This window comes from Sebastes umbrosus, chromosome 22 (genome assembly GCF_015220745.1).
Source record: "Sebastes umbrosus isolate fSebUmb1 chromosome 22, fSebUmb1.pri, whole genome shotgun sequence".
NCBI lineage: Eukaryota > Metazoa > Chordata > Actinopteri > Perciformes > Sebastidae > Sebastes > Sebastes umbrosus.
The window spans coordinates 20333755-20352407 of NC_051290.1; the positions used below are offsets into that span (position 1 = coordinate 20333755).

The window sequence follows — 18653 nt, forward strand, 5'->3', positions numbered from 1 at the left end:
AAGTAGACAAGTGGTGGGTGAGCACGGAGACTCACTCACTCACATGCAGACGAACCCAAACACCACGGATTATATTGTCCCATTCTACTCCATTCCGTTCCACCGTGCATAGTTTTTAGATGTCAGATTTGATTAGTTATGCCTGATTAGGATTCATATTATTCACATTATTTTGTTATAAATTTGTGTTTACCGGGCACGTCGGGGTATGTGCTGAGGCAGAACAGGGTGCTGATAAACATGTCAGATTGATACAGCTGACTGTTTTGTTGCTGTCAGAAAAGAAGCAGCTGCAAAAAATTCATGCCAGTTAACAGAAATAAACCTGGGAGCACGGTGGGAAAAGGACAAAAAAAGTGCATCACTGCAAAACGGCCAGAGAGACAGGCTGTGACATCAAGAGAAAGAAGTTGTCAAGAGCTGTCAAAATTAACGTGATAATGTGTTAATGCAAATTCATTTTAATGCCACTAATTTCTTTAATGCATTAACGCAACTTTTAGGTTGTAGCGGGCTCAGTTTTAAAGCTTGAGTGAAGCATCATATGAAACTAAAGAAACCTAAGGAATCCATTGGTGCCAACCAGGTCATACTAGCTTGTCAGGAAGGAAGCTAAATAACGCTCCAAACTTACGCTACATTTTGGCGAGGAAAAACTGTCATGGCCATTTTCAAAGGGGTCGCTTAACCTCTGACCTCAAGATATGTGAATGAAAATGGGTTCTATGGGTACTCGCGAGTCTCCCCTTTACAGACATGCCCACTTTATGATAATCACATGCAGTTTGGGGCAAGTCATAGTCAAGTCAGCACACTGACACACTGACAGCTGTTGTTCCCTTTTCGGCTGCAGTTTGCCATGTTATGATTTGAGCATATTCTTTATGCTAAATGCAGTACCTGTGAGGGTTTCTGGACAATATTTGTCACTATTTTGTGTTGTTAATTGATTTGCAATAATAAACCTATACATACAGTTGCATTAAGCAAGCATAGTAGTATTAAAGACTTAACAAATCTCCCTTTAAGGTACATTTTGAACAGATAAAAAATGTGATTGTATATTTAAATTGATTGACAGCCCTAGAAATAAGCTACTTTTTCTATATATCTTAATACTTTTTAAATGCATTTTACCTGTAAAACTGAGCACATCTAATGATTATTTTAAAATGAGAATTTTTTTATATTGCAGCCTTAGTTTATCCTCACTCAGACACTATAGCGAGTGTGGAGAAAAAAAACAAAAAAAACAGAGCTCAACTCCAGAGACTCCAAGTGACTCAACAGGCTCATCAAAGAGCCCAGCTTGGCCGTTGGCCTTTCCTGCGAGACTCCAGGGGAGCTGGTGCAGAGCAGGGTGAGAAGCGTAGAAGTTCTGCCTTCGCAAACAATGAACTACACCCTCTCGCCGCCGCTGTACTCACAGCTCAGCCGAGCACTCCGGGCCAAAACCCTTCTCCTCCCTGAGTGCTAAACTGAGCCATTTAGGAAGGCCCTTTCCGCCTACAGCTATCGGACTGTTCGACAGCCCATTTGTCATCCGGTGGGTGCTTTTATCCAAAGTGCCCTACGGAGCCACAAGTGTTTACATTTTTAGAACGGGTGCCCTGGGGGGAAATGAAACCCCTAACCCTTGCAGCAGTAGTGCCTCGCTAAATTAGTCCAAATGTAATAAATGCAATAGGGATATCGCATTATTATGGTAACATTGTCTAGTGACACTTTTAAAAAAAATAAGTTTAAAGACGGTATTAAATGATCAGTCGCTGGTCTTGTTGACATATTGCCCTACACAAAGAACTACACTGTGAAAAGAAAGTTGGTTTTTTTATTGCTGAAGGTCCACTGCACACACTGCTTTTAAAGCTTTGGCGCAGTGTAAAATCTTATTTCGATCAGCGAATGAAGAAGGTGAGGAGTTGTAAACAGGGTTAGCACAATAATGTGTGATAGAGCATGAATTATGCATTGTCAATGCATTTGATTGACATACCCATGATGCCAGGAGGGATGACGGGGTCTATAGAGGAAGGCTTAGCCTTGACGGGGATGGGTGTGGTTGGTCCATTTACCATCACATGACCTGGATAGGAGAATACAAATACAGAATACAAGTCAGATGCAGTCCTGTTGTAACGTCTCGAGACGATAAAGAAAAGGATAAAAAAGAAATCAATGAGGTTAATAAAACAGCAGCCTTGAGGATGGTAAGGATTATAATCGCATGTTTATAGAGCAGGGTTTTCCTCCTTTGTGTTCTGTGAGTTAGAGGTATTCAGTACATGTACCACACCAATCCTCAAGCTGAACTGAGTGAGGAATCATTATTGAAATACATTTTGTACCATTATCCATCTACAATTCCCTCAGATTCCCATTTTTTGCATGCAGTATAAACGTGTTATTTTCACCTATTCTAAAATGATGTTTTAATATTTCTGCATAGTGGGGTCCCTAAACAGTCCTGGAATTGCATAAATTGGGTATCACTGTAAAGCTGAGACTCTTGTGGATCCAATAAGCCCAACTGTATTCATGTGTGATGATGTTAGTCCCGATAGCAGCCATTTCATTATAGTGAGACCTTTTTTTTAAACAAAAAATTTTACCACACTGTATAAAATGACCTGGGGTGACCTCTAGGATAATCACAGCCTCATGAAACTTTACAACCACAAACTACAGACCTGGAACATTCAGAGAATGGATGGCTTTCCTATGTATATTGACAATAATGGGGTTTTAAGCCTTTTTCCAGAACAGAAGTGCTTGCCATCCAAGTGCTAAAAAATGCAGTTCTTGCAGAAATCTCCAAATTTTAGATACCAAATCACAGGTACATGGTGTTCCTCAAGGTCTTGGTGTGTTAATTTGGTATTTTGGAGGGATTTTTGATCATTTTTATCAATCCTGGAGTGGTAAAAATGATTAAATTTAGCACCAAATCTGTGTAACATAATGGTATCAACCAAAAATTGCTGCAACAACTTATGAGATATAAGTGAGCATGGGAATGGCCTAGTTTTGTACCGCTGTAATGTCACAACATTTGAGTGTGTGTGTGTGTGCTGTATGTATATATACTGACCCAGGTAGTGCAGTAGTTTCTGGGCTCGGTTCTGAGTAGGTTTGAGGTTGAAGAGTTCTTGGTTCTCGTCGATGAATTGGGTGTCCACGGTGGAGTGGAGGAACTGGTGGTTGGAAAACACATTCTGGAGGAACGGGATGTTGGTCTGGAGAGACAGATGGATAAACATTTAATTTGTTGTTTTCTTTAATGAGTGTTTTACACAAATGGTTTGATAAGTGTATTGAGGTAGATGTGACCGCACACATAAAAACAAAAACAAAATACATACAGTAGTATAGAGAGGCAAGAAAGCAATCACTCAGCTCGAGTCCTAATCTGCAAATGAACCGCATGAAAGAAAAGAGAGCAGCTCTTTTGAAGACAGCATCTCGTTTAAGAGCTCGGTGTTAATCAGACGCTTGTGAAAGTGCACGCAAATGGATAAACACACAAATGGTGGCGTCACAAATAAAAAAAAAAACATTCAAATAACAGAGCACGCTAAACGCTGCACACAATCTCCGCTCCGCCAGACGAACACACATGCGGGGCAGAGGGAGAAAGTCAACTGTTGAAAGTAATTACATTCTGGTTCTATTTTGTTGTTGTTTGTTTGCCTCAAAAGCGTTATCACGCCAATTAAGCTCTCTAAATTAACAAAAGGGAGGGGGAGTGAATGAGAGAGGAAGAGAGAGGAAAGAGATGTAATTGTTGGGAGTTAATTTCATTACATTGGTTGCTTTTTTTTCACTCTTGTAAAACCGTCTTAACAATGTGGGCTTTGAATTGTTGTAGGAGGCGGAGGAAGTGAAATGGGGGGTAAAAGAGGAGGGAGATTGACAGAAAAAAAAGGAAGGAGGGGGGAGAGATTAGCAGAAATGTTAGTTGGAGGGATTCAGTGAAGGGAGGATATGGTAATATGGTCTTGGAGCGGCTTTAGATGTGTTTATCGCTGTTTAATGTCCCCAAGGGAAGGTAGAGAGCGAGAAGATTATTTCTCAAAGTTTGCTAGAAGTGTCTTTGCATATGACCCAAAATGTCGGAGTCTTAAGTGGCATTTAAAAAGAAGTAAACCCCTGCCACTCATGACACAGCATCCAAGTAGCCTTTTTAGTTTAGAAATGCACACATATAGAGCTCAGAACCAAGAGAAAAATCCCCAAGGATCTCCTGGGTATTGGGTACAAAGCAGCTCCCTCTAAGCCCACAAATGCAACATCTGCCTCGCTATCTATTAATATAAATATATATATATATATATATAGTCCATAGATAGATCTCTCTGTCACACACACACATAAAAGGCGTAAGGATACAAATTGCACACGCAAAACACAACCCACAGATGGACTGAATTTACAACCACAATTTGGGCGTTTAGCCGGCAGTCAAACCCAGAGTGGCTTGAAATAATTGCCGCAGCACATTCGCTCAGAAATCCCATAATTGCATGAGGGGAGTTGAGCAATAAACAAACCACACTTACACATACCTCATTACCAGCAGCGAGACAGAGGGAGATGTAGCGGAGAGATCAATGTGAATAAAGATCATGTCGGTCATACCAATAGATCCAAAATGAGAGAATTAAAACAGAGGGCCACAGTCATTTACATCTGTGTCTTTAACTACGGAGTAGAGAGAAGAAACGCTCAGAGAGAGAGAACAAAGAGACGACTGCGAAGTGTCTTTTTCAGTTGACAAAGAAAAAATTCAAGAGTTTGCAGCAGAAGAAAGAGACATCTTTGTCAATGAATAGAGCCGATAAAGCACGATCAATATTGGGAGACAAAACTGTGTACGTCTTCCAAGCGAGGAGAGAGAGGGGTTTCTTTTTCTGAGGTCGGCAAACACACAAAATGACACTGTATCCTCAGCCACCTGCTGCAGGGAGGAGAGCTCAGGAGAGCCGAGGGATTTGCATAGCTGTGCTGCACTGTACCAGGCCTTGGGCTGCAATATGACTTCACAAACCTGTTGACGTCTTATTTTATTCCATATGGAGCATCTGCCAACATAACTGCTTTTACAATATATGCTGCTGCCATACATGACTTTGTCCTTGGGGAAAATGTGCAGCCATATGGGTATTGTCATATTGTACATTTCTATATGATCAAAATTGAAGCTTTGACTTCAGCCAAAGCAAGGTGGTTGAGCGTAGCTTAGCACCAAAACTGGAAAACATGAGGCCTCTGTCCAAAGGTAACAAAATCTGCCAACCAGCAGCACCTCTAAGCTCACTAATTAAAACATTACATCTTGTTTGTTTAAGCCATACAACAACGCAAAGGAGCAGGAGCATTATATTTGTCGTACAGACACGAAAGAGGTATCAACCGTCTCATCTGACTCTCTGCAAGGAAGGAAATAAGTTTATTTCCCCGAAACTATTTCTCTGTATCTCCGGTATTTCAAGTCTTTACTGACAGCCGATATTTTCACCATTTGGACAAGGTTGCAACGAGGTTGCAAAAAGTACAACAATAAAGAGGAAAATATGAAAATTAAAGAGGAAAAAGTTCTGATTTGTGTTTGTTATTAACTTCTTCGGAGGAAAGGGTGTTTATTTTATTGGTCCTTAGGACATTTTGACGTTTCACCTGCGCAAGTTTGGAAAAATCTCCCTCATTTTTCTACGTTTGATGTCATCTTCATCTATTATTTATACGTGTAAACAAACTTAATAAGTGGGCATAAGGGGAGAGGGGGGGGGAAGCGATCAAAAGGTATAAATAAAATAAAATAAACAACATGGAGAGGCAGAGACAGGGAGTGAGAGATAAATAACACAAACAGCCGCTATTAATGAAAGACTCACAAATAATGGAGAGGGAAGAGACAGGCTCCATTAATACATGGAGGTTTGTCCTTTTTCCTCTCTGCTGTACCAGATCAATGTGTTCATTATCAGGCTTCTCTGTAAAGCCTGTGGCTACCATGCACACTAACACACAGAGTCCCTTCACTCTTTCTCCATGTTTCCCCCTAATGATGTGAAACACACTCTCTGAAAAGGCCCCCACACACATACACACACATCGGTCTCTCCCTTACCACCGCTCAGCATCTCTGTGGCATTTTGTTCATCCGGCTCTTGGTGATATCACACACACGCGCTACTACTCGACAGAGGCCTTTCCCTGATTTAGATGCCCTATAACAACCGCTTGGCTACAGCTCTCGGAGCTATGCACACAGCATGCAAAACAACACACACACACACACACACACACACGCGCGCACTTTTCTCGCCCAGTAATGATTGTGGCTCCTGCTCCCCAAATGCTTCTGAGATTGCGAACACAAGCACATGCACACACCTTTGAGCACTATATTAGTTTTAGTGGGAAAGTAAACACGTCTAAATGTGATTTAATGCTCGCGCGGGCTCTCCTTTACATACGCCCACGCTCCAACAATTTAACTCACACAGGGCTCAACACCAGAAGTCACTGCCTCGTTCTGGTGCAAAAAGAAATCTTCTTTGGTCCAAAAAATTGACACCGGGTTCTGATTATCCCCACCTTTTATTCTCGCAGTGCTCCGTTTATCACCGGCAAGACTGTTTTTATTGCTACTCCGCTCACAGCTGGTCGTTATCGCTCTTGTTGCAATCAGCCTTACTGGTGATTGCCAAAGCAACACAGTGAGGTAAGTATCGATGTCCCGGGCCGTTGGGTTGACTGCAAACACAAGTCAGCTCAACACAATGCCGCCTTAAAACACTTTGACTCGGGCTTGCAGGACGTCTGGCTTGTTGGCTTTTTGTTTCACTATGTTTTTCAATTGAAGTTTGACATTAAGAAAAAAAAAAGCAATGTGCTGAAATGCTAACATTATTTCTTGCAGTGCCAAAGTTGTCATCCAACATCCAACATGTTGTTAATATAGACTGAATTTACACCTGGTAGTAAAAAGCAGTCTGGACATCTTAAAACCCATCAGCTGCTATTTTATGTATCTCGTTGTCTGCAATCTGTGCGCACTGGGATGTCATTTTTCATGACGAGTAGGTGGGGCGACAAACAAAAAAAACAAAAACAATCAGGTGCTACTGAGCAGACCGCTCCGAACTTTTCCGTATGTATAATACTTCACAACTCTAAAGTAGCAGGGAAATGACAGGTTGAGTCATGTTTGGAGCTGCTCTGCATGCGGTCATTGTACCATAATCTCTGTCACTAATGTAAACCCCAGTTGTATTTCATATTCTAGCCTAAAGTCAAGTCTGCCCCATAACCAACACTAATCTGGACTTCCTGTTGTGCATTGTCAGGACAACGACCTGAGGTAGAGGAGGAAAATAGCAAGACCTCAGTCATTTCAGACGTATCCTCACATATTGTGCTTTTTTTCGCAACAGCAAGTTGATCAAAGTATAAACCGGGGAGACCCTGGTCGAGGGCCTTGATCAAACCTTATCCTGCATAAAAGATGAAAAAATGGTGATAGAAAAGTTGAAGACAGACGGCTCTATTTTTCGGAACCCTGCAGCGTGGTGCAGATCACAGTCAAGTGCTCCCTGCCCAGTGCGTCGGGGGCGTGCAATACGCACTTTTGATGTTTTAGTGGCCAGGCCGGCGCACCTGTGGAGCACTTGGATACGGGGTGATTAAAATAAAAAATTCTGTTGCTAAAATATACTGCTGAGAGCAGATGATGACTCTTTTGATGATGATTTTATTTCTCATCAAAGTGATCCTTACAATAACCATCTGCAGTTTGACCTGACTGCTTTACATGCAGGAATGATCGCTGACAATCTGGGAACTAAAAGCGCTGCCTGTTTAATTTTCATATTGCAACAAAACCTGACCCATCTCTATGACATCATGTTGCTCACGTCTGTCTCCTGTAATGTAATTGAAAAATGTGGAGCTCCAAGAGACACTTTGGCCAGACTCGTTAAAAAGGAGATCATGCCCACAGTTGTTGCCCCAGTTACCGGGTGTTTCCGATAGAGACATACTGCGGAAGGACTAACAGGAACGGACGGTCCTGAGGGAGTTATTAGTGGAGAGAGAAGATTTAATTGACAGGTTTTTACGGGACTTTATGGGGAAACTGCAGAATAATTACTCAAAACAAGTTTTATGTGCACATAAGCACCGAGCTTTCTCTGGTTATTTTGCAACAGTTTAAATAGTGGATATGTTCTGCATAATTGAGGCTTGACAGTGCGCAACATCGCTCCCATTAGAGACTGCAGATGGACCAGATACCTGCTGCCTTCAGATGGCTGTAAAGAGTCACCAGAGTAAAGGAAATAGGTTACCTACTAACTGTGAAGGGAAACAGAGCTGGGAAGAATCATCCATTAATATTCATAATGTCTGTGAGATCACTTCATCCAGTTGAAAAATGTAGAATAAAAACAGATTTTAGAGAGGTTTAAATGGGTTTGACTTCACAAAATAAAATGACCAAAATAGTATTGAACACTGAGCTGAGCTGTCGACCTGATCTTAAGACACACTCATTCTTGACACCAAGATTGCAAAACGCTGCCGGACTGGCATTGCCTCACCCTCTGACACGGCTCTCCTTCCACTGGGGTGCACGGCGAAGTCATCAAAGATACCAAACTGGCGCAGTGGAGGAAATAACTCTGTGCGCCCCAGGAATATACCAGTCCACAGTGCGCCCAGCGACAACATTAAAATAAAGCCCAGAAGCTGAAAATGGTCAACAGCATCCCACAAGTTTCAAAATTGCAGAGTAATGTCTGCTGTAGTAAGTTGTCCGCTATGTTGAACGGAGATGTTATGCCCTGTCTTAGGGTGTGTTCATTTTAGGGCTGTCAAACGATTCAAATATTTAATCACGATTAATCGCATGATGGTCCAAAGTTAATCAGGATAAATCGCTAATTAATCAATCAAAAAAATTGTTTATGTACCTTGAAGGGACATTTTTCAAGTATTTAATACTCTTATCAACATGGGAGTGGGCAAATATGCTACTTTATGCAAATTTATGTATATATATTTATTAATGGAAATCAATTAACAACATAAAACAATGATAAATATTGTCCAGAAACCCTCACAGGTACTGCATTTAGCATAAAACAATATGCTCAAATCATAACATGGTAAACTGCAGCCCAACAGGCAACAACAGCTGTCAGTGTGTCAGTGTGCTGACTTGACTATGACTTGCCCCAAACTACATGTGATTATCATAAAGTGGGCATGTCTGTAAAGGGGAGACTCGTGGGTACCCATAGAACCCATTTTCATTCACATATCTGGAGGTCAGAGGTCAAGGGACCCTTTTGAAAATGGCCATGGCAGTTTTTTGTCGCCAAAATGAAGCGTAGGTTTGGAGCATTATTTAACATCCATCGCCACAAGCTAGTATGACATGTCTGACCCCCAAACTTAAAAGTAAGAGAAGACAAGAAAACTGAATAATATAATACCGAGGTCGTAACAGAGACCTGTAAGTGCTGCTATGAAGTGATAAACCATAGGGAACGTGGACTTGCATACAGCAGTGAATGGTATCAGTCTTGTCTAACTGAGCTCCCTCCACTAGCTCCTTGTAAGGGCTCACGTTTAGGTTTTCAAATCCTGATGCTGGCCTATAAAAGCCAAGAACACGTTTGGTGAAATCCTGTGTTGGCAGGGTGTCTCTGATCTGCAGCTCACCTGGATCCACCCTCACCCCAAAGGTCCGTTTTAAGCAAGTCTGCTCTGTTCTTACTCCTGGTAGAGATCAGCATATTTTACCATCTTCAAGTGCAGACTATAGACCCACGTCTTCAAAAAGCATCCGGACTGACACCACTTTAGTCTAAATATGTCATGTTATCTTAGCATTTCCTAGTGATCAACACTTCTCTCTCACACACTATACTTTATATCGCCTCCAGAAAAACAGGTGCAGAGTTTGGATTTTGAAAATATTTCAAACAGCGCTCAGCATCACACACACACACACACACACACACACACACACACACCTGAACTCCATCTTCCCCCAACACAAACACTGTGTCTCTGTGTCACACACAGCCTCCACGCTCCCTCAGTGATTAGGAGTTGAATAGGGGAGCTGTCAGGTCATTCGTCTTTTCTCTCCTCTCCTCCTCTGTCTCCCCTACCCCCATCCGTCACGCCTTAACCGCTGGCTTGGACACGTAAACAAGATCAACACACACATATACAGCCCGAGGAGTGAATGTACACTCATATAGACATGTGGGGGGGCCTCTCGCACTTATATATCAGCTACACATTTAGTCAAGCAGACACATTCAAACTCAAATATTTATGATGGAAGACTCCCAGGAAGCTAAGGTTTGAAAGGCAACACACGTGGATGAAAGAAAAATAAGTTATTTCCACGCTTCTCTCTGCAGGTGAAGGCGACAGCACCGATGATCACTTTCTCTGCTAGCGTGACAAAAAACTGTGACCACGTCTCACCTACCAGCGTCTTTTCAATTTCCTCTCCTTTAACTCCAAGGTCATGCTTTAATCTTCTGCTCAGTTTGTCCGCGCTCTAATTTTCCTCTCTTTATTTCTTACCTCTTTTTCTGCATGCTTAAAGTAACCAATGACTATTCACCATGACAACCATCTTCATCCAATTCCAGTGGCCCTTACAAACATGAAATAACTGAAAATGTTTTTTTTTTTTCTTAATACCAAAGGAAAAAGCAGCCGCGGCCTGAATACTTCTCATCTCCCTGAAACACTCTCACAACCAGCCGCATTACACAGATAACAGATTCATACACGACTATTTCATGGCTGCGCCTAGAAATCTGGAATCAGTGTTTGACATTTGCCAAGGGGCTTTTTCCCTCGGTGAAATAAATAATCTGATTGGTGATCTTTCCAGTAATAACTCCTATCATGGCTCCCGGGCAGAGAAATGTTCACCTTGGGGTTCATTAGGGGAGCCGTGGCCAGAAATATTTCCATTGTAAATAAGCTCAGAGGGTATGAAGAAATCTGCCAAAATATGAATAAATGAATCGACAACGGCTATCTCTTTCTAGGAGGACAGTTTTGCAGCAGTCCATGTTAATCCAGCTATGATCCCATACTTATTTCAGAAAGATATGGAAAGGAAATACATAGTATGTGATCTATACAGGGATATAAGTAGATGCTGGGAATCTGGTGTGAATTTATTTTATTAATTTCATTGTTTTTATTTATTAATATTTCTTTATTATTATTACTATTATCTTATATATATATATATATATATATACATATATATATATATATATAAAAATATAAATAAAATTTTAATTGTATATTTATTTTATTTTCATTAGGATTTTTTAATTTATTTTATTATTATTATAATTTTCTCCTCCCTTGTTTTGAATACTTTGTTTTTCAATTTACAGTTACTATCTGTTATCATATGTACATATTACTTAATTTGTTTTAGTTTAGGTTGTTGTACTAATTTTTCTCAAAAAAACAATAAAAAGCATGATTAAAAAAACGAAATTCACAAAGATATGGAAAGGAAACAGATGGTATATCTTTTATTCATTTTTTTAATTTATATTTCTTTGTTATTATTATTACTATTATCTTTTTTCTATCTTTTTAAATTTTTTAATTTATACATTTTTTATGATAATTTAATATGTATTATTATTTTATAATATTATCACTACTATTATTTTTATTTATTTGATTATTATTATAATTTTTTCCTCCCTTGTTTTTGAATACTTTTTTTTCAATTTACAGTTACTATCTGTTATCATATGTACATATTACTTTATTTATTATGGTTTGAGTGGTTGTAATTTTTCTCAAGGAAACAATAAAAAACATGATTAAAAAGCTGCCTCTCTGAGTTGAATAGGACGCTGTCCATGGTGCTGAACTAGCCAGACATTCCAGACAAAGGGGGGAATGCAACAGCTCTTGCACTGTTGTCAAGACATCCTCTAGCATAACTGCAGGGTTCAACAGGAGAACTACATTTTAAGATCTAAAGCATGAACAGCAAATACTTTTTGGAGTCGTCTCTAAACTCACCAATTTGCCCCGATGTTCAACACATTTACTGTAAAAGCACAAGTCAATTTGTCAGCGGTCTAAAAGCAAAAAATGCTTTGCGGCTTCCAAACATTTTTGTTTTGACAGTTTTTTTTTACCTCAAGTGCTCTGAAACATAACCATAGGTCTAACCACTTACATGTCCAGGTCGATTTATAGGGGTTGTTTAGTTCACGCTGTTCTGTGGGGACTGCTAAAAGGAATTCTGGGAAATGTAGGACATTACAAGCTGGACCAGAAGATGACATGATGAAGTAGGGTAAAGGACATAAAATGACTACGCATAATTGATTTTTAAATGTTCTTGACACAACGACGCCACCCGGGGAGATATGTTCACCAGGAATCATAACTAATATGCGATGTCGGTGTGACTCAGACTCTGCTGAACTGGCTAAAAGAAGGCCTCTTTCAGGGACCCGGAGACGCAAGCTTATTAAAACAGATAGCTACTTAGTGGTATTTTGGGAATCCTTAAGCAGTAGGCATGTGACGCATTAAACGACTCGTGATGTACTCCAAACCCACAGAGTGTGTCGTCTCAGACTCTGTTAGCAGGTGGTCGGTCTTCTGTGTTAATTATACTTGAACTTGTGAATGATCATCTCACTCTTAGTGTGCTGAAAAACGGGGGAGAAATTCATGCTTCTCGTAAAACGATCAGTCCTGACACCGTATGTGATTAACACATCTAACTATATAGACGCCTCATTTCTACGATGCAGCAACAGGTCCTCTGTCGTTGAGTTGATATTTCTGAAAATCAACAGCTTCCCTCCCCAAAAAATATAAACCACTGAGCCCGTGCTCCTCCAGAGAGCGTTGAGATAGCATAAAGCAGCAGGAGATCTTCAACCTTTTAGAGCCTTTTAGAGCCTGAGGAAAACATTGGGAATTCATAGCTTCACTCTGGGATCCCAGCTCAATAAACCCCATTACTGCCGCTACCACATAGACACACACCAGAAGTAGAGCTGAAGCCTATTTGGTCTAAAATATAAACTGATATTCTATTGTATATCAAAAACAGAAGATCTGCTATACAGATTATCTTTTAAAGCTGCAGTTGGTAACTTTGAGCAAATATGATAAAAAGTTATTTTTATAAAACTGTCACTATATCCTGACAGTAGTACATGAGACAGGTAATCTGTGAAAAAGAATCATGTTCCTCTGTGTCATAGTTCTCCTAACGGCATTTGCAAGATTCCACTGCGCCCAAAGGTAAACAACCAGTCAGAGCCGCGGAGTCTCTAACGCAGCCGCCAATCACTCCTTGTGAAACTTGCGAACTCTGATCAAACTAGGCAGCGCTGATCAAATATGAATCAGTATTCTGCTACGTTAATGCCTATTTCTCACCTCAAATTATTTCAGAAACTTATCTTCGTTTACTGTCTTACATGTAAAATAAAAAAAGGTTTGCTCCGGCCTCTACTTAGTTTTGGCTCAACTGTTTTCAACATGGCGGCCGGGTCACAAACTTTCTCATTTTACAGCTGGGATCAAAAGTGACTTTAGTATTAACAATTATGACTGATGACGGACAGGAAGAATTAGCAATATTAGTTTTTACACTACTTTGTACTGAAAATTCACAAAGAAAAAAGAAAATGAATGGATGAAGTCATGGAGACATGTTAAATAAACTCTTGTGCTGTTGCCAAAAAACAACTAGTCGGTCCTCCATTTCTTTTACTCCATCTTTCTTTATGCTTCGCGTTTTGCCGATCATAAATTAAGAACATGTTTAATATTTACGATTTGAAATTGGTGCGGCCCGGATGGACTTCAGAGCTGATAGGGGATGTAAAAAAACACTAGGGAGAAAGATAACCTTTAAATCGTGGCTTTGCTGACGATTGTCGGAAAGGGGGAATCGGGCCCAAAATCAGCTTGATTCTCGTGTAGTGTGTACCCGGTATTTGAAACTCTTTAGATCTAATTGGTTATTTTCCTTAGGGCGCGGTGGAATCTGATCACAGGAGGACTCAGAGGAACATGTTCACACATTATCCTTCTCATGCACTACTTTAAGGATATAGTGACACTTTTATAAAAATCGCTTTCTTTTATAGTTGCTCAAAGTTACCTACTACAGCTTTAACAGAGAGAAGAGCACTTCTCTCCAAACTATTGGCAGTATGATGAATAGAATTTGGATATACATGCTGACTCATTTTATTCCACTATACCAGATTGTTGTCAGCAGATAAGCTTCAGGCGGTGGGTTTTGATGATAGCAATAATGGCAGTTCTTTTGGTCGACTGTTTCTCATGTCAATGAACACTTGTTGACCTGTCAGAAGTGCGGTACCATTTTTGTTTTAGGGGTTGATGTGTAGTTTAATATCTTCTTCAACACCAGCTCAGCAGCGGGTTTCATCGATGCGCTATGAACGCTAACTCCCCGACGAGTCACTGGTGTATTTATAATGAAGAAACTCACAGCATGATAAAGGTTTTGAAAAATGTTTTAAACTCAGGAAGTCTTGCTGTGAGACCTCACAGTGTGCGTAGAGCCAGGGTTGGATAACACCTACATGGAAAATGTGAAAATGCAAGCAACGATAATTCCTAATTTAAAGGCTGGATCCACTGCTGTTACCAGATACACAGAACTATTAGATGCAATGGACATTTCAGCACCTTAGTTTTATCTCACTTCTTGTACATAATCTGCATAGTATTACTATTCATTATCAGACTGCTTCCCTTTGACATCTAATTACTTCTACCTGGCATCCTCCTAACAACGCCTGCGACTCGTTTTGGAATCCAGAGTCATAGTTTAAAGAGCTGTGGTATTTTTTGTTAAGAGCAGCATGCAGTAGCCGCCTGGTTTTATGTATGAGGCCAGTGTTTATGTGGTCCTTATATATATATAATACTCTGAGGCGCAGTGAAATAAAAAACAGAAATCAATTGAGACGTAAAAAAACAGCGGACCAATAGGTGCCGTACAGAAAAATGGTGCAACATAACACAGTAGAAAGGAAGAGTGAAAATAAACAGCACAAAATGGAGCTAAATGAAGGTAACCATAGCGCCGGAGATAAACTCTCAAGGTGTGACCTTTAATTTGGAGTCCTATAGAAATACCACAGCAGCACACTGAACAACCCTTTGCCAGTCTAATTAGCGAGTACAGACTGCGCACTCAAAAACCATATACTGTGTCACTTCAAACACGTTTTTGTATCAGGTTTGGGCTGCGAATGTTACAAAATGTTCTCGAAGTATCAACACTCTCAGTAACAAATGCTTTCACACACAGATAGGGGTGTTTATAATGACAGAAGTAACACAAAGACCTGGTTGAGTGTCATGATGATGGCGAGCTGAATTAGAGTTTGAAGTCAGGTGGAATATTTTCCTGGTATATTCCTGATAAGCAGTTACAAAGCGAATAGAGCTTTAACGAGAAGGTAAATATGTAAAATTGGATGATATTATTCATAGGAAATTAGGCTATAGAGTTATTTTTCCAGTTAATACTTTCTCATCATTCCCCTCAACACAATAGCCCCTATTCTATTGTGCACTTTGTAGAAATGAAGGCCAAATTATGCAATTAGGCAGGCTGTTCTCATACACCGTTTATAGCTATACTTACGAAAAGTAATGCACTGTAATATCAATATATCCCACAAAATCAATTCATATGTCATCCACATGAACCAGGAAGTTTAAAGAGCGTCAAACGGCGCATATGGAGGAGGTCGGGTGGGTCAAAAAACACCAAACTTTCACCCAGGAGACCGCTGTTCGTACCCCGTGTGAAACCAGAAGTCAACGTTATTTTGTCACGTAACTGCCGTACTTAAGTTACGCCCTTTCCAGAGTTATTTTAACCCAAACCACAATCTTTTCCCAAACCTAATTAAGTCGTTTTGCTGCCTAATCCTAACCAAGTAGATCTTTTCCTAAGCGTAACTAAGTAGTTTTGCCAACTAAACCTAACAAAGTCAATCATTTCGTAAACCTAACTAAGTAGTTTTGCTGCCTATCCTAACCAAGTAGATCTTTTCCTAAGCGTAACTAACTAGTTCTGCTGACTAAACCTAACAAAGTCAATCATTTCGTAAACCTAACTAAGTAGTTTTGCTGCCTATCCTAACCAAGTAGATATTTTCCTAAGCGTAACTAAGTAGTTTTGCTGACTAAACCTAACAAAGTCAATCTTTTCCTAAACATAACTAAGTAGTTTTGTTGCCTAAATCTAATGAAGTCGATCTTTTCCTAAAGCTAATTAAGCAGTTTTGTTACCTAAACCTAACCAAGTCAATCTTTTCCTAATCCTAAGTAGTTTTGTTGCCTACACCTAACCAAGTTGATCTTTTTCTAAACCTAACCACATCGATCTTTTCTTAAACCTAGCTAAGTAGTTTTGTTGCCCAAATCTAACCAACTTGTTTCCTGTGAAGATGTAAGTTTATTTTGAAAAGACAGTATACATGTAACAAGCGAAAATGAACACGTGTTGCTGGATATTCGTAGGAAAAACACATGAAAAATTTGTAAGATGTACGAGGATACGTTGAATAAGTACATTGTTTTACTTTCAATAAAAATGTCTCTTTCCATTTTGAAAAACTTGTTTTCAAAGCTACCAGGCTCTGCTCATATCCCTCTATTGCATTAAAACAAACATCTTCCTCATATTTAATGACTAGGGTTACTTTAGGTGACAGACAGGATTGAATGAGTCACGTTGCTTATTAGAGATCAAAGTAAACCAGCGTGTCTCTCCCGTATCACATTCAATTCAGCCACTTTCCATTTGCAGTCATCATCAAAGTAATGCATCTCATCTAATGGGCTCTCTGTATCGATGACTACTGTCAGAAGAGAAAAGGTGATTCATCCATGCGGCACTAATAGATATTGAGCAAAGATAGCTGGACTCCTATTTAAAAAGGTAAACTAATATAGACATGTTGACTCAACCGACAAGACCGTATTTAATCCATCCCTTCCATCTATGGCTCAGCGTGACGCCTTTAATCCCAAAACATCCATAGTCTCTATTTTCAGGGACTAGGGGAGCCCAGAACACCAAATGACTAATATCCACCTCTTATTTACAGAATGTACTATAACTGTCTAGATCTTCTCAGCCCAGAATGTCATGCATTATTTATTTGAATGTTTTATAGCCTTATCATGGTTGACTGTGATTTTCCAGTCAGTATTTATGGGTTTTCACATTTCCTTTTTTTAATGCTCTCTGATCAGGGCTCCTGCTTCTCCATGTGTGTGTTCTTATCATGAGGCAGTGTGTACAGCCCATGTGCGCTGACCGTGGTGCTGAAATGGCCGTTCCGTTTAATGGCGTTCCAGTCTGTTGTGCCAGTAAAGCCGTGCCAGTGAGCCAGCGTGAGCCACACCGGAGCTCTGGCACAGGTACACCTCAACTGAATGCAGTCATTTATTAATGTTATTAGTTACACCTGCATTTAACAAGTCAAAACGTCCAACTGTGGGAAGTGTCTATTAACTACTTTTGCTCGCGCAGCCAATAATCCAATCATAATGCGATTAAAGTGACTGAGGTGGAGCCCGTGTAAACAACATGCTCTTATTCTGTTAATGCAATTATTCTCATAGTCAGAATAAGCAGTGAGCAATTTTAGACGCATTATTTAAGGGCACTTCAGTCATGTAAACACTTTAATCCAGCTCTTTATTGGGAGCTTTAACAGCTTTTTGCAAGCGCATGGCACTCCAACTGCTTGATGACACATGCCAAAGATGTCAGCTGGTGAGACACTTGAGTCTGCTCTTCCACTGCATTGTCTTGAGGAACACTCTCTAGGCTATAAAACAAACTTTCTGTACTCCAAAGTGCAATTTACAGTGACAGAGTGGCACATCTTTCTTTGGGGGAAAACATCTCCGTATACATGCTCTGAATACACGATTGGGAGCATTTCTATTGCCTCTCAATGGCTCTCGTGGCGACGGCAAACCGGAAGTTCGCAGCTAACTGTGCTAAAAGCGCCAACAGTGCAAACATAGATTGTATATAAGTGGACGTAGTAACGGTGACGTCACCCATTGGTTTGTGGACTGACGTTTTGAAGCCTCGAGTTCGGCAATTTGGCCGTCACCATCTCGTTTTTTTTTCAACCAGAAGTGATAAGTAGGGTGGAGCTAAGTACAACCGAATGTTGAATAAGACATTTTTAGGCGACCAAGTTGTTACAATTAACATTCATGAACTGAAAACACACGTAAAAAGCATGTGCGTCTTCGCAAAAGCAGAATTCGTAATAAAGCCGGCTGGCCCGGTGAGGTCAACAAAGCACGGAGAAGCTCATATTACAACACACACACAGAGGGAGAGGGACTTCCTTCTCTGCTCAGGTAGACATTACTCAAGTCTTATTGTCTAACAATCAAGACTTTACATAGCAAATAGTTGTTTGCTGCTATATTAATGCTCAGGATATTGAATTTAGCACCTTTAAAAAGAACAACTGAAAGCAGAGTTTTACTGCAATGTTCAAACAGAGTAAACCATGGCATTGTGA

The 18653-nt window shown here is 40.1% G+C and overlaps 2 protein-coding genes across 6 annotated transcripts in view; one reads left to right on the plus strand and one right to left on the minus strand.

Moving 5' to 3' along the window:
- LOC119481208 (serine/threonine-protein kinase pim-1-like) overlaps positions 1 to 18653 on the plus strand; it is a 1020488-nt gene that overhangs the window by 618322 nt on the left and 383513 nt on the right. The gene's annotated exons all lie outside the window — the stretch shown is intronic.
- pcxb (pyruvate carboxylase b) overlaps positions 1 to 18653 on the minus strand; it is a 370637-nt gene that overhangs the window by 80512 nt on the left and 271472 nt on the right. For all 3 annotated transcript variants that reach the window (XM_037757903.1, XM_037757905.1, XM_037757904.1), the window contains exons 13-14: positions 3092 to 3236; positions 1997 to 2086 (exon numbers count right to left, since the gene is read on the minus strand). In XM_037757903.1, coding sequence (XP_037613831.1) covers positions 1997 to 2086; positions 3092 to 3236 — 235 coding nt within the window. The remainder of the gene's footprint in view (positions 1 to 1996; positions 2087 to 3091; positions 3237 to 18653) is intronic.